At 45.3% G+C, this 13575-nt stretch overlaps 1 protein-coding gene across 1 annotated transcript; it reads right to left on the bottom strand.

Annotated features, from left to right (window-relative positions):
- Positions 1-1179: 1179 nt before the first annotated feature.
- LOC130316570 (oocyte zinc finger protein XlCOF7.1-like) lies at positions 1180-7653 on the bottom strand. The gene is made up of 5 exons (XM_056552795.1): positions 7535-7653; positions 6084-6210; positions 5936-6000; positions 5402-5780; positions 1180-2206 (listed from the first exon to the last, which is right to left on the bottom strand). Exons 1-5 carry the CDS (start codon positions 7592-7594, stop codon positions 1524-1526), a joined length of 1314 nt encoding a protein of 437 aa, XP_056408770.1. The 5' UTR covers positions 7595-7653; the 3' UTR covers positions 1180-1523.
- Positions 7654-13575: the final 5922 nt, after the last annotated feature.

Raw genomic sequence — 13575 nt, 5'->3', positions numbered from 1 at the left:
GCAGGTGCAAAGACCTGCCATCGCTGCCGGCTTCTCTGCCCCTGCCTGTCCTGGGGTTTAGAGCCCTGCTGCCGGCCCTTCTCTCCCCCTGGCTATCGGTGCCGCTGCCCGTTCTCTCCCCCTGGCTATCGGTGCAGGCGCCCCATTGCCGGCGCCGATAGCCAGGGGGAGAGAAGCGGTGGCGGCAATGGGGCAGTGGCGCCAACAGACAGGGGGAGAAAAGGGGCAGCGGCACCCATTGCCGGCGCCGCTGCCCTGTTGCCTCCCCCATCCCCGGTTGTATAATTACCTGTTGCCGGGGTCGGGTCCGCGCTGCTTCAGACCTCCGGTGTGCGTCCCCTGCGTCGTTGCTATGCACTGCGAGACGCAATGACGTCACTCGTCATTGCACCGCGCAGTGCATAGCAACGACGCAGGGGACGCACACTGGAGGCCTTAAGCAGCGCGGACCCGACCCCGGCAACAGGTAAGAAGAGAAGCGGGTAGTGACAGCCTCTCTCACCCTGCCTTTCCTGGGGGCTTCTGTGAGGTCAGAAACAGTGTATCGGGGTATACACGCACACACACGCACCCTCATTTTACCAAGGATATTTGGGGAAAAAACTTTTTTACCCAAATATCCTTGGTAAAATGAGGGTGCGTGTTATAGGCCGGTGCGTGGTATACCCCGATAAATACGGTGTGTATATATATATATATATATATATATATATATATATATATATATACACATACACACACACACATGCGCTGCGGCGTGTCTATGATTGTGCTGTGCCGGGGGAAAATATACAATTTACCAGGCAACACAATCAATTTTCCCGTGCGACACATTAGTAAATCAGGGAGAAAAATACATGGAGTAAATCTAGAAACACTCAGAGATAAACCCGACACTCATAGTAAACGAGGGCTAATATGTTAGGTTCCCGCGGCGGGAGATGTGATGTAACTCCACGCCCTATCGTGCCGTCACACCCCACCCCCTCCATGGTGGATTCCCCACTGTAAACATCCATCACTATGAGGCACCCTTGTTGGGAAACATTGCCTTACACACTGCCATGACCACCTTATTGAGATCAGGAATCAGCAGCAGCTCCCCATGGAATAGAACCATTGGATGGAGAAGAAACTAATATTCAAAAGCAAATTTTTATTTAATATTTGTAACAAGGTTTGGGACCAGTTTATATACATTAAGGTAGAATATTCTAGTACCTGGTTGAGTATTTTTTTTATAATTATACTTTTTCAATGTTAGTTTATTGCTCTCTCTTGTGACTCTGACTGCAATGGTTGAAGTATTTGTTCTATTTCACAAGATGGAAGGTTACTTTCCAGTGTGAGCTCTGCTTTCCGAGTAAAACATTTCCCACATTCTGAACATGGAAATGGCTTCTCTCCTGTGTGAGTTCTTTGATGTTCAACAAGATCCGATTTCCACATAAAACATTTTCCACATACTGAACGAGGAAATGAAGTTCAACAAGATATGATTTTTGAGTAAAACCTTTTCCACATTATGAACATGAAAAAGGCTTCTCCTCTGAGTGAGTTCTCTGGTGTTTAACAACCTGCGAGTTACTAAAAAAACATTTCCCACATTCTGGGCATGAAAATGGCTTGTCCCTTGTGTGAGTTCTGTGATGTTTGAAAAGATTTGATTGCTGAGTAAAACATTTTCCACATTCTGAACATACAAATGGTTTCTCTCCTGTGTGAATTTTTTGATGCTGCACAAGATCTGATTTCCAAGCAAAACATTTCTCACATTCTGAACATGAAAATGGCTTCTCCCCTGTGTGAGTTCTTAGATGCCTAATAAGACTTGGCTGATGAGTATAACATTTTCCACATTCTGAACATGAAAATGGTTTCTCTCCTGTGTGAGTTCTTTGATGTTTAACAAGATATGATTTATAGATAAAACATTTCCCACATACTGAACATGAATATTGCTTCCCCCTTGCACAATCTTTTTGATGTCCAACACCCCTTCTGTGACCTTTATTTTGCTGAACATCCTGTGATGACTGAGAAGACAGGACCTGTATATAAGGATGAGATGACAGATCTTGGCTGTGAAGGGCTGAGGGTGTATCTGGGATAATGGAATGTTCTTCATATGTATCTTGTGTGATATCATCATCTGCTTTATAATCTGAAGATATAAGATTCTCCTCTGATCTCCTGCTACAAGAATCTGCAGAGAATAACACAGATTATATTAATAACTGCGCCCATATTTATAGTCTTTTTAGTAGAACATTATAAGTGCAGCATGTGACATCATGGAACCTTCTCACCGTCCTCCAGATACTAAATAGTTAATGCACAAATAATATAGGTTCCCTATTACCTAGTACAATGATGGGGTAACTCCGCCCCTGTGTACTAGCAGGACCTTAGAATAATTAAAGTGTTACTCCACCCACAGAAATCTTATCCTCTACCCAAAGGATCGGGGGTAAGATGTCTGGTCGCGGGGGTCCCACCGCTGGGGTTAGAACGCTGGGTTTGGGCGTCCAGAGACGCCACGCCCCTTCGTCACACCACGCCCCCTCCATTCATGTCTATGGGAGGGGCCGTGCTGTGATGTCTCCGGCCGCCATAACCCAGCGGTATAAACGTACTGTTAAGAATGCAGAATCCCTCGATCCAAAGGATAGGGGATAAGAGGTCTGTGGGTGGAGTACCCCTTTATAGGAGGCTCCCATAGGGGATATAAAGCTCCAGTAAACCACCTCCCTACAGTTTATTTTGTCCTATGTAGTCGGCCTTTTGTTACTGTCCCTGTTTTGGACGCTTCTCTTTTGGGGAAGGATTTTGGACGGCGTTTATCATTGTGTTTACCCTTTGTTCCGTCTATATTTGGCGCTATTTTGGCACAAATGCTTCACTTACAATGATGAATGCCTCATCTTTTCCCAGATATATATATATTGTTAAGATTTTATTATTTTATTTCCCTAACAACTGGCTCAAGAAAGTTAAACAGATTTCAAAATTGCTTCTCTTAAAATATCTTAATCCTTCCAGTACTTATCCGCTGCTGTACACTACAGAGGAAGTTGAGTTGTTCTTTTCTGTCTGATTACAGTGCTCTCTGCTGACACCTCTGCCCATATCAGGAACTGTCCAGAAAGAATAGGTTTGCTATGGGGGTTTGCTCCTGCTCTGGACAGTTCCTGTCATGGACAGAGGTGTCAGCAGAGAGCACTGTAGTCAGATTGGAAAGAACAACAACTTCCTCTGTAGTATACAGCAGCTGATAAGAACTGGAAGGATTAAGATTTTTAAATAGAAGTAATTTACAAATCTGTTTAACTTTCTGACACCAGTTGATTAAAAAAAAAAAAAAATTGTTTTCCACTGGAGTACCCCTTTAACCCCTTAAGGACTCAGCCCATTTTGGCCTTAAGGACTCAGACAATTGAATTTTTACGTTTTCATTTTTTCCTCCTTTTTTGCGCGACCAGTTCTCCTTTGTAGTGACATAACTCATTATATCATAAAATGTATGGCGCAACCAAAAAACACTATTTTTGTGGGGAAATTAAAACGAAAAACGCAATTTTGCTAATTTTGGAAGGTTTTCTTTTCAAGCCGTACAATTTCTGGTAAAAATTACGTGTGTTCTTTATTCTGAGGGTCAATACGATTAAAATGATACCCATTATTATATACTTTTATATTATTGTTGCGCTTAAAAAAAAATCACAAACTTTTTAACCAAATTAGTACGTTTATAATCACTTTATTTTGATGACCCCTAACTTTTTTATTTTTCCGTATAAGTGGCGGTATGGGGGCTCATTTTTTGCGCCATGATCTGTACTTTTTTTTGATACCACATTTGCATATAAAAAACTTTTAATACATTTTTTATAATTTTTTTTAATAAAATGTATTAAAAAAGTAGGAATTTTGGACTTTTTTTTTTTTTTTCGTTCACGCCGTTAACCGTACGGGATCATTAACATTATATTTTAATAGTTCGGACATGATGGTGATTGACATGCTGCTGTGAAGCTGTTGGTGAAACACCCTTTGTTTGAGTCTTTAAATCTACTATTTTCGCCAAAGCATGCACTTTGTATTTATCTTTGATATGTTCTGGGTTTTAGCCATGGTTATGTAGCATGCTCATAGTAGATTTTAATCTGTGTTTGATTAGTCGGTTTTTAGGATTAGTCCTTTCTGCTAAGTAGCTGTGTCACACTGTGTGTTTTCTTGTATCCGTTTTCTGAGTTATTGTAACAAGACATCCCTGTTACCTTTTCATGGGGTATCCGGGGAATTGAAAATTAGGACAAGAGATCTCCGTGCTCCATGGCGGACTTGGGGAGATTGCGTTCTGGTATCAAGACATTCCTGTGTCTACTGGAGGTTATCTAAGAGATTGAGTTATAATTCCTGTTTGTTCCTGGAGTTTGTGCAGACTCATCCGTTTCCCAGTCTTGTGTTCTGTACCTAATCTGTTTGTAGGTTATCTGTGTCCAGTGTGAACAGTGTCCTATATTTGTATCCTGTTTGGTTGATATGACCTTTAGAGTTTGTTAGTACATGCACTGTTCATAGAGTTCATGGTCACTTGATTAGTGTTTCCTCTGTGCTTTACCATTGGTCTATAGTGTCCTCTGTGCTTACTGTCTGATCTGTGTCCTCTGAACTTTATCTGTTTATGTTAGTTATCTGAGTCCAGTATTTATAGTGTTCCATGTTCCTGAAAGGTTTCTGGCTAGTGACCGACTGTGTATTATTATGTGTTTTTTAGCCACTGCACTTTAGCGCAGGAAGGGACCAGCGCCCAGTTGTCGATCCATCGTTTAGAATAGATGGGCAAGTAGGCAGGGAGAGTGTTTGCTTTTTAGGGTCAGTTTAGGGCTCACTCTCCCTGTGTACCCCCCCCCCCCCCCACACCACCACCACGGTCGGATCTGATAATCGTGTTTACAGGAAAATTAGGAGGCGGAAATTGTTGTTTTTGCATTATAAGGGGTTAAAGGTATTTTTTTTACTCTCTAATATTTTCAATGTTTTGAGGTAATAAACACCCGACCCTTCAACTTTCCCTAATAAATGACAATTCTTCTTGAAATTCTACTATTGGGTCCTCCCCTAACTCGTTCGTGACCATTGACATACATTTACATAATAGGTCGGGTGAGGAAGTATGGGCGGAGATAGCGATCTGCCGGTAAAGACCGACATGGAACATCACTCCAGTGCCAGTTTTCATTTAAATGTTTAAATACCGCATTCACTAATGACCGCAGGCCTTAAACTGTTTTGCTGGGCATTTCTGGTGTTTAGAGGTCCAATCACCCTCTCCCCCACACTGGTACTTTGTGCACCCGGCCGTGACTCTTCTCTGCATTTAGTAGGCAATACTCACCTGAGAGGTTACTTGTAGGAATGTCATCTTTATGCTGCTCATTACCGCTCACATCTGCCTCTTCTTCTTCCTTTATGTCTGTAGCATTAATATAGATCAGATCTTTCCCTGTACGAATGTTCTCCTTATACTGCTCATCGCCGCTCACATCTGTCTCTTCTTCTTTCTTTATGTCTGTAGCATTAATATAGATCAGATCTTTCCCTGTAGGAATGTTCTCCTTATACTGCTCATCGCCGCTCACATCTGTCTCTTCTTCTTCCTTTATGTCTGTAGCATTAATATTGTTCAGATCTTTCTCTGTAGCAATGTTCTCCTTATACTGCTGATCACCGCCCATATCTGTCTCTGGAGCATTAATATTGTTCAGATCTTCTCCCTGATTCATAAGATGTGGAAGAAATATTGTAAAAGTCATCAGACAGTAGGAGAAGTCACGTGGAATGTTATAGATGAGGAGTCATGGAGGGTGAGGGGACTGACGACAAGAGCTTCACAGCCCTTCTACAGATCATAGGGAATATCTCCATCTACCTGATCATCCTGTGGAAGAAGAGGACGGGGACACCTCTCTGGTGCTGTTCTCTTACTGGATCTGACTGTAGGGAACACATACAGAGACTGAATTCATTCTTTACATACAAATAATGAGAGGACGTGTGTATATAGTCATGTCTATTACCTGGTGATGTGAGGGGCTGCTGATCCTCCATCATGACCTGATCCTTGTACTGATCCTTGTGTCTTTCTACATACTCCCACTCCTCCATGGAGAAATAGACCGCCACGTCCTGACACCTTATAGGAACCTGACACACAATGATACAGTCATCACCCCGACCCCTCCAGTGGTGTTACTGTATAATGTCCCAGCATTCCCAGCAGTGTCACCTCTAGTCATCACCAGACCCCTCCATTACTGTATAATGTCCCAGCAGTGTCACCTCTCCAGTCATCACCAGACCCCTCCATTACTGTATAATGTCCCAGCATTCCCAGCAGTGTCACCTCTCCAGTCATCACCAGACCCCTCCATTACTGTATAATGTCCCAGCAGTGTCACCTCTCCAGTCATCACCAGATCCCTCCATTACTGTATAATGTCCCAGCATTCCCAGCAGTGTCACCTTTCCAGTCATCACCAGACCCCTCCATTACTGTATAATGTCCCAGCAGTGTCACCTCTCCAGTCATCACCAGACCCCTCCATTACTGTATAATATCCCAGCAGGGTCACCTCTCCAGTCATCACCAGACCCCTCCATTACTGTATAATGTCCCAGCAGTGTCACCTCTCCAGTCATCACCAGACCCCTCCATTACTGTATAATGTCCCAGCATTGTCACCTCTCCAGTCATCACCAGACCCCTCCATTACTGTATAATGTCCCAGCATTCCCAGCAGTGTCACCTCTCCAGTGATCACCAGACCCCTCCATTACTGTATAATGTCCCAGCAGTGTCACCTCTCCAGTCATCACCAGACCCCTCCATTACTGTATAATGTCCCAGCAGTGTCACCTCTCCAGTCATCACCAGACCCCTCCATTACTGTATAATGTCCCAGCAGTGTCACCTCTCCAGTCATCACCAGACCCCTCCATTACTGTATAATGTCCCAGCAGTGTCACCTCTCCAGTCATCACCAGACCCCTCCATTACTGTATAATGTCCCAGCAGTGTCACCTCTCCAGTCATCACCAGACCCCTCCATTACTGTATAATGTCCCAGCATTCCCAGCAGTGTCACCTCTCCAGTCATCACCAGACCCCTCCATTACTGTATAATGTCCCAGCAGTGTCACCTCTCCAGTCATCACCAGACCCCTCCATTACTGTATAATGTCCCAGCAGTGTCACCTCTCCAGTCATCACCAGACCCTTCCATTACTGTATAATGTCCCAGCAGTGTCACCTCTCCAGTCATCACCAGACTCCTCCATTACTGTATAATGTCCAGCAGTGTCACCTCTCCAGTCATCACCAGACTCCTCCATTACTGTATAATGTCCAGCAGTGTCACCTCTCCAGTCATCATCAGACCCCTCCATTACTGTATAATGTCCCAGCAGTGTCACCTCTCCAGTCATCACCAGACCCCTCCATTACTGTATAATGTCCCAGCAGGGTCACCTCTCCAGTCAGCAGCTCCATCATCTTGTTGATGAGTTCTAGGATCTTCTGTTCATCCATTTCCTCATGTATTAGGGAGTGAGGTGGGGGCCCCGGTATTGGGCTCAGGGTTCTTCCACTAGAAGACTTCTTCACTACTGTGTAATCCTGTGTATGGAGAGACACATTAATATCACTACATACATTCCCAGAATCCCTCACCTCTCCAGTCATATCCATCTGTTATTACATAGATAAGAATGAGGTCATGTGACATCACTCCCAGAATCCCTCACATTTCCAGTCATATCCATCTGTTATTATATAGATAAGAATGAGGTCATGTGACATCACTCCCAGAATCCCTCACCTCTCCAGTCATATCCATCTGTTATTATATAGATAAGAATGAGGTCATGTGACATCACTCACAGAATCCCTCACCTCTCCAGTCATATCCATCTGTTATTACATAGATAAGAATGAGGTCATGTGACATTACTCCCAGAATCCCTCACCTCTCCAGTCATATCCATCTGTTATTACATAGATAAGAATGAGGTCATGTGACATCACTCCCAGAATCCCTCACCTCTCCAGTCATATCCATCTGTTATTGCATAGATAAGAATGAGGTCATGTGACATCACTCCCAGAATCCCTCACCTCTCCAGTAAGCCGGAAGAGTATCTGTAGGGTGAGGTTTATGATCCTGTCGGCCATCTTGTTCCTGTCTCTCTCCATGGTTGATGGGTCATCCAGGAGAATTCTCTTATATAGAAGATATCAGCAGAGGATCCTGGATTGGAGAAACCTGAAGGGAAGAAGAGGAGACGATGATAAACCGCACCAGATTCTATGGAGAAATAAAATCCATTTCCTGGAGATAATCTGGGGAAACATCTGAGGAGACATTATAGGAGTTTTCAGATTTCTCTATAAAACAAAATCCATTGTCCGAGGGCTGTAAAATAAGAGACTAGAGCGCACTCCCCTCTCCCGTCCAGTGGTGGCGCTCTGGTCCTCCAGGTCTTCTGAGGTCGCTCTCCCTGCTCTGCTGAAGACGTTGTGAATCCATTTCTCCTAATCTCTGAGGCTGCGGTGTATTCAGAACGTCTTCATCAGAGCAGGGAGAAGAATAGAGGGATTCAATATGACATTGTCCAATGAAGAATACTGAAATGTGTCCACTAGGGGGCACAATATACATCACAATTACATCAGGATTTTATGTGAATTGTGATATGTCCCCCCGGAAGAACCTGCTATTACCTGCAGCAGAGGCCGAGCATCATATACCGTTACACACGCAGGGTCTGGGCCACCACCGGAGTCAGTGTTTCCCAAGCAGGGTGCCTCCAGCTGTTACAGCATTTGGCTGTCAGGGCATGCTGGGAGTTGTAGTGTTACAACAGCTGGAGGCACGCTGGATTGGAAACACTGTCTTAAGTAATAATAAGGGTGCGGGAGAAACTTAAAAAACCTGATGCTTACATAGTCCTGTATGGAAGAAGTGGCTGATACCCTGAGAAAAGAGACTGATCAGGTGACAGGATGGGCGGGTAAGTGACCTGATACCTTCACCATCCAGACATCCCCTGGGGGGCAGTATAGGCAGGAAATCAGGAAACAACCGCTGGTCGGCACGGCGCTCCCTAGAAAAACAACCGTACAGCGCCATGTCTAAGCCACGCCCACCTACATTATTTTATTACAAAAATGGGATATAAACTTATTAGGGGAGGGGCTTCTATTACAAACCCTGAATAACGCTCTGCCATAGTGATCAGTGTTATCGGTGCTCGGCTTATACAGGCTGTGGAGGTGTCTGTATTCTTAGAGCACCGAACTGAGCACAGAGCACGGTAAGGGGCCCTCCGGCCATCATCTCAGCTGATCTAGACTCCGCCCCCCAACAACTGCATTTTACTCATTTTAGATCCTGCAATCGACTTTGATCATGGAATCTAAAGGGTTAATGGCAATGAGCGTCATTAGTCCTGGCTGCTTATAGCTCCTGAGCTCACCTCAAAGTCCCATATGGGGCACAGAATGTAAATATACATCGTGTCCTTAAGGGTTAATAATAATCATCCCCAATAATCCTGATCTGATGGTGACCGCACACACATACCTGTATCTGTAGAGGAGCCGTGTGCTTACAGGACCTGCGATGATGTCACCGTCATGTGATCAGTCACATGGAGGAGGAGGAGTCACATGATCAGGGGCTGCTGCTCTGAGAGATCTCCACACACAACACAACAGCAGTGACTGCCCCACCAGGACCTGCTCTGTATCTGCTACATGCTGGAGGTGTAGGTCCTGTGATGATGTCATAATCATGTGACCAGTACATTTGGAGGAAAATTTAGCAGTATAGATGTGACTGTGGCTGAAGGACCTGTGGGGAGGATCATGTGACAGGAGTGGGCGGTTCGGTGCTCTAAGAATACAGACACCTCCACAGCCTGTATAGAAAAGATTGTGATTGAAGGACCTGTGATAATGGTCATGTGACAGCAGAGTCCTGCATACACTGAGCAGATGAGCCTAGAGCTGCAGCCCCTGATCATGTGACTCCTCCTCCTCCATGTGACTGATCACATGACGGTGACATCATCGCAGGTCCTGTAAGCACGCGTCTCCTCTACAGATACAGGTATGTGTGTTCTCTCCCTTTCAGGATTATTGGGGATGTTTATTATTAACCCCTTAAGGACACAGTATATAATAACACTCTGCACCCTCTATAGGACTTTGAGGTGAGCTCAGGAGCTATAAGCCGCCAGCACTCACCACTAGTTTTGGTCATCATCATTAACCCTTTAGATCTCATAATCAAAGCTCTGTGGAAGCTCTGTACTGGCCAGCACTCATTTACCTGATCTCCTGCCTATACTGCCCCCCAGAGGATGTCTGGATGGTGAAGGGCTGCAGGTCACCTCCCCGCCCATCCTGTCACCTGATCAGTCTTCTTCCTCCGGTATCGGACACTTCTTTTGGAGGCTACGATCCTGAGCGGCCTCCAGATATTAATCTAAGATGGCCGCCACTGTGGTCCTGGTGGATCTCCCCACCTCCCTTCGTTACCAAAAACAATGTGTTCCAGATTAGAAGGATCCATAACGTGGGCACCTGGAGGGACAACATCCACGTCAGGATTCAAACTCCCGACATAGTGTCGTACCAACCCTGGAGACCCGATTGGCTTTCTGCCCCATTTCTGGACAATTACGTAACATTCCGGGACAATAATTCCCAGTGTGACGCGGATCCATTCACCTATGATCCCACCAACGCTTTATGTGAATCCAAGTATGAAAAGCGCAGAAATGTGTCATGTGACCGCGTCAATAACTGAGGAGGACAATGTGGTAAACGCTGTTATAATACAGGACAGATGTCAGCGCCGTTTACCCAATATGACCGTTATATCCAATGATCAAGTCCTGATGAAAGTCATCACCCGACCGTCTCCCGTAACTCCAGGATTATGATCGTACTCTGTATCCTGGTGAGATAGAGGACATTGAGGGGGGAGTGGAGACGCCTTCCGAAACCGGGAAATAGTCATTAACCCTGATTTGGCATTTCTTCTAGATCATAAGCCCAGCCGTACGGCCCGAATGGTCATCCGTAATGATGATGTCACCGTGGTATGCTGCGCTCTACTTTTGAGGATTTCTGAAACAACTAATCGATGCGCGATTTATCGGTAAAGGAAATCGTCGACAGCGATTACCAATATTGATTTTAATCGAAAAAGTCCATTAATCCCTTCTCATCCCACATGTGATCACCGTCCAACAGAGAAAGTGAGGTCCTGTTCCTGGAGCTCGGAGAAGACAACGGGCCGGATCCTGTATAGAATGCAGGAAATAGAAAGTGAAAGTTCCAGCTCCCAGGAAAAAATATAGTTAAAAATCCAAAAACCTACCCCCATAGACACGTCAGTAAGAACTAAACAGTGTTGGATTGCTGTCTAATTTTTTTTTTGTCCATCTCCCATGACTCCACCCCAGACTATGATGGATCCACTGACTAGGTTTACAGCCTCCATGATTGTAACTATAATGTCTCCTCAGATGTTTCCCCAGATTATCTCCAGGAAATGGATTTTATTTCTCCATAGAATCTGGTGCGGTTTATCATCGTCTCCTCTTCTTCCCTTCAGGTTTCTCCAATCCAGGATCCTCTGCTGATATCTTCTATATAAGAGAATTCTCCTGGATGACCCATCAACCATGGAGAGAGACAGGAACAAGATGGCCGACAGGATCATAAACCTCACCCTACAGATACTCTTCCGGCTTACTGGAGAGGTGAGGGATTCTGGGAGTGATGTCACATGACCTCATTTTTATCTATGTAATAACAGATGGATATGACTGGAGAGGTGAGGGATTCTGGGAGTGATGTCACATGACCTCATTCTTATCTATGTAATAACAGATGGATATGACTGGAGAGGTGAGGGATTCTGGGAGTGATGTCACATGACCTCATTCTTATCTATGTAATAACAGATGGATATGACTGGAGAGGTGAGGGATTCTGGGAGTGATGTCACATGACCTCATTCCTATCTATGTAATAACAGATGGATATGACTGGAGAGGTGAGGGATTCTGGGAGTGATGTCACATGACCTCATTCTTATCTATGTAATAACAGATGGATATGACTGGAGAGGTGAGGGATTCTGGGAATGTATGTAGTGATATTAATGTGTCTCTCCATACACAGGATTACACAGTAGTGAAGAAGTTCTCTAGTGGGCGCTGTCGGGCCCCTGTGTGTGAAGGATGGGGAAGAACCCTGAGCCAAATCCCGGGGCCCCCACCTCACTCCCTGATACATGAGGAAATGGATGAACAGAAGATCCGAGAACTCATCAACGATCAAGATGATGGAGCTGCTGACTGGAGAGGTGACCCTGCTGGGACATTATACAGTAATGGAGGGGTCTGGTGATGACTGGAGAGGTGACACTGCTGGGACATTATACAGTAATGGAGGGGTCTGGTGATGACTGGAGAGGTGACACTGCTGGGACATTATACAGTAATGGAGGAGTCTGGTGATGACCGGAGAGGTGATACTGCTCGGAATGCTGGGACATTATACAGTAATGGAGGGGTCTGGTGCTGACTGGAGAGGTGACACTGCTGGGACATTATACAGTAATGGAGGGGTCTGGTGATGACTGGAGAGGTGACACTGCTGGGATATTATACAGTAATGGAGGGGTCTGGTGATGACTGGAGAGGTGACACTGCTGGGACATTATACAGTAATGGAGGGGTCTGGTGATGACTGGACAGGTGACACTGCTGGGACATTATACAGTAATGGAGGGGTCTGGTGATGACTGGAGAGGTGACACTGCTGGACATTATACAGTAATGGAGGGGTCTGGTGATGACTGGAGAGGTGACACTGCTGGGAATGCTGGGACATTATACAGTAATGGAGGGGTCTGGTGATGACTGCAGAGGTGACACTGCTGGGACATTATACAGTAATGGAGGGGTCTGGTGATGACTGGAGAGGTGACACTGCTGGGATATTATACAGTAATGGAGGGGTCTGGTGATGACTGGAGAGGTGACACTGCTGGGACATTATACAGTAATGGAGGGGTCTGGTGATGACTGGAGAGGTGACACTGCTGGGACATTTTACAGTAATGGAGGAGTCTGGTGATGACTGGAGAGGTGACACTGCTGGGACATTATACAGTAATGGAGGGGTCTGGTGATGACTGGAGAGGTGACACTGCTGGGACATTATACAGTAATGGAGGGGTCTGGTAATGTCTGTAGAGGTGACACTGCTGGGACATTATACAGTAATGGAGGGGTCTGGTGATGACTGGAGAGGTGACACTGCTGGGACATTATACAGTAATGGAGGGGTCTGGTGATGACTGGAGAGGTGACACTGATGGGACATTATACAGTAATGGAGGGGTCTGGTGATGACTGGAGAGGTGACACTGCTGGGACATTATACAGTAATGGAGGGGTCTGGTGATGACTGGAGAGGTGACACTGCTG

Source organism: Hyla sarda, unplaced genomic scaffold (genome assembly GCF_029499605.1).
Source record: "Hyla sarda isolate aHylSar1 unplaced genomic scaffold, aHylSar1.hap1 scaffold_1937, whole genome shotgun sequence".
In the NCBI taxonomy this organism is placed as follows: Eukaryota; Metazoa; Chordata; class Amphibia; order Anura; family Hylidae; genus Hyla; species Hyla sarda.
Note: the sequence above shows the minus strand (reverse complement) of the source record. Positions and strands in the feature narration are given on the sequence as shown.

Coding starts and splice junctions, on each gene's coding strand:
- LOC130316570 (XM_056552795.1), bottom strand. CDS start 7,594: ATGGATGAACAGAAGATCCTAGAACTCATCAACAAGATGATGGAGCTG. Junction 5,781..5,935: donor TTCTTCCACAGGATGATCAG/GTAGATGGAGAT, acceptor CTTATGAATCAG/GGAGAAGATCTGAACAATAT. Junction 2,207..5,401: donor TCCTACAAGTAACCTCTCAG/GTGAGTATTGCC, acceptor TATTCTCTGCAG/ATTCTTGTAGCAGGAGATCA.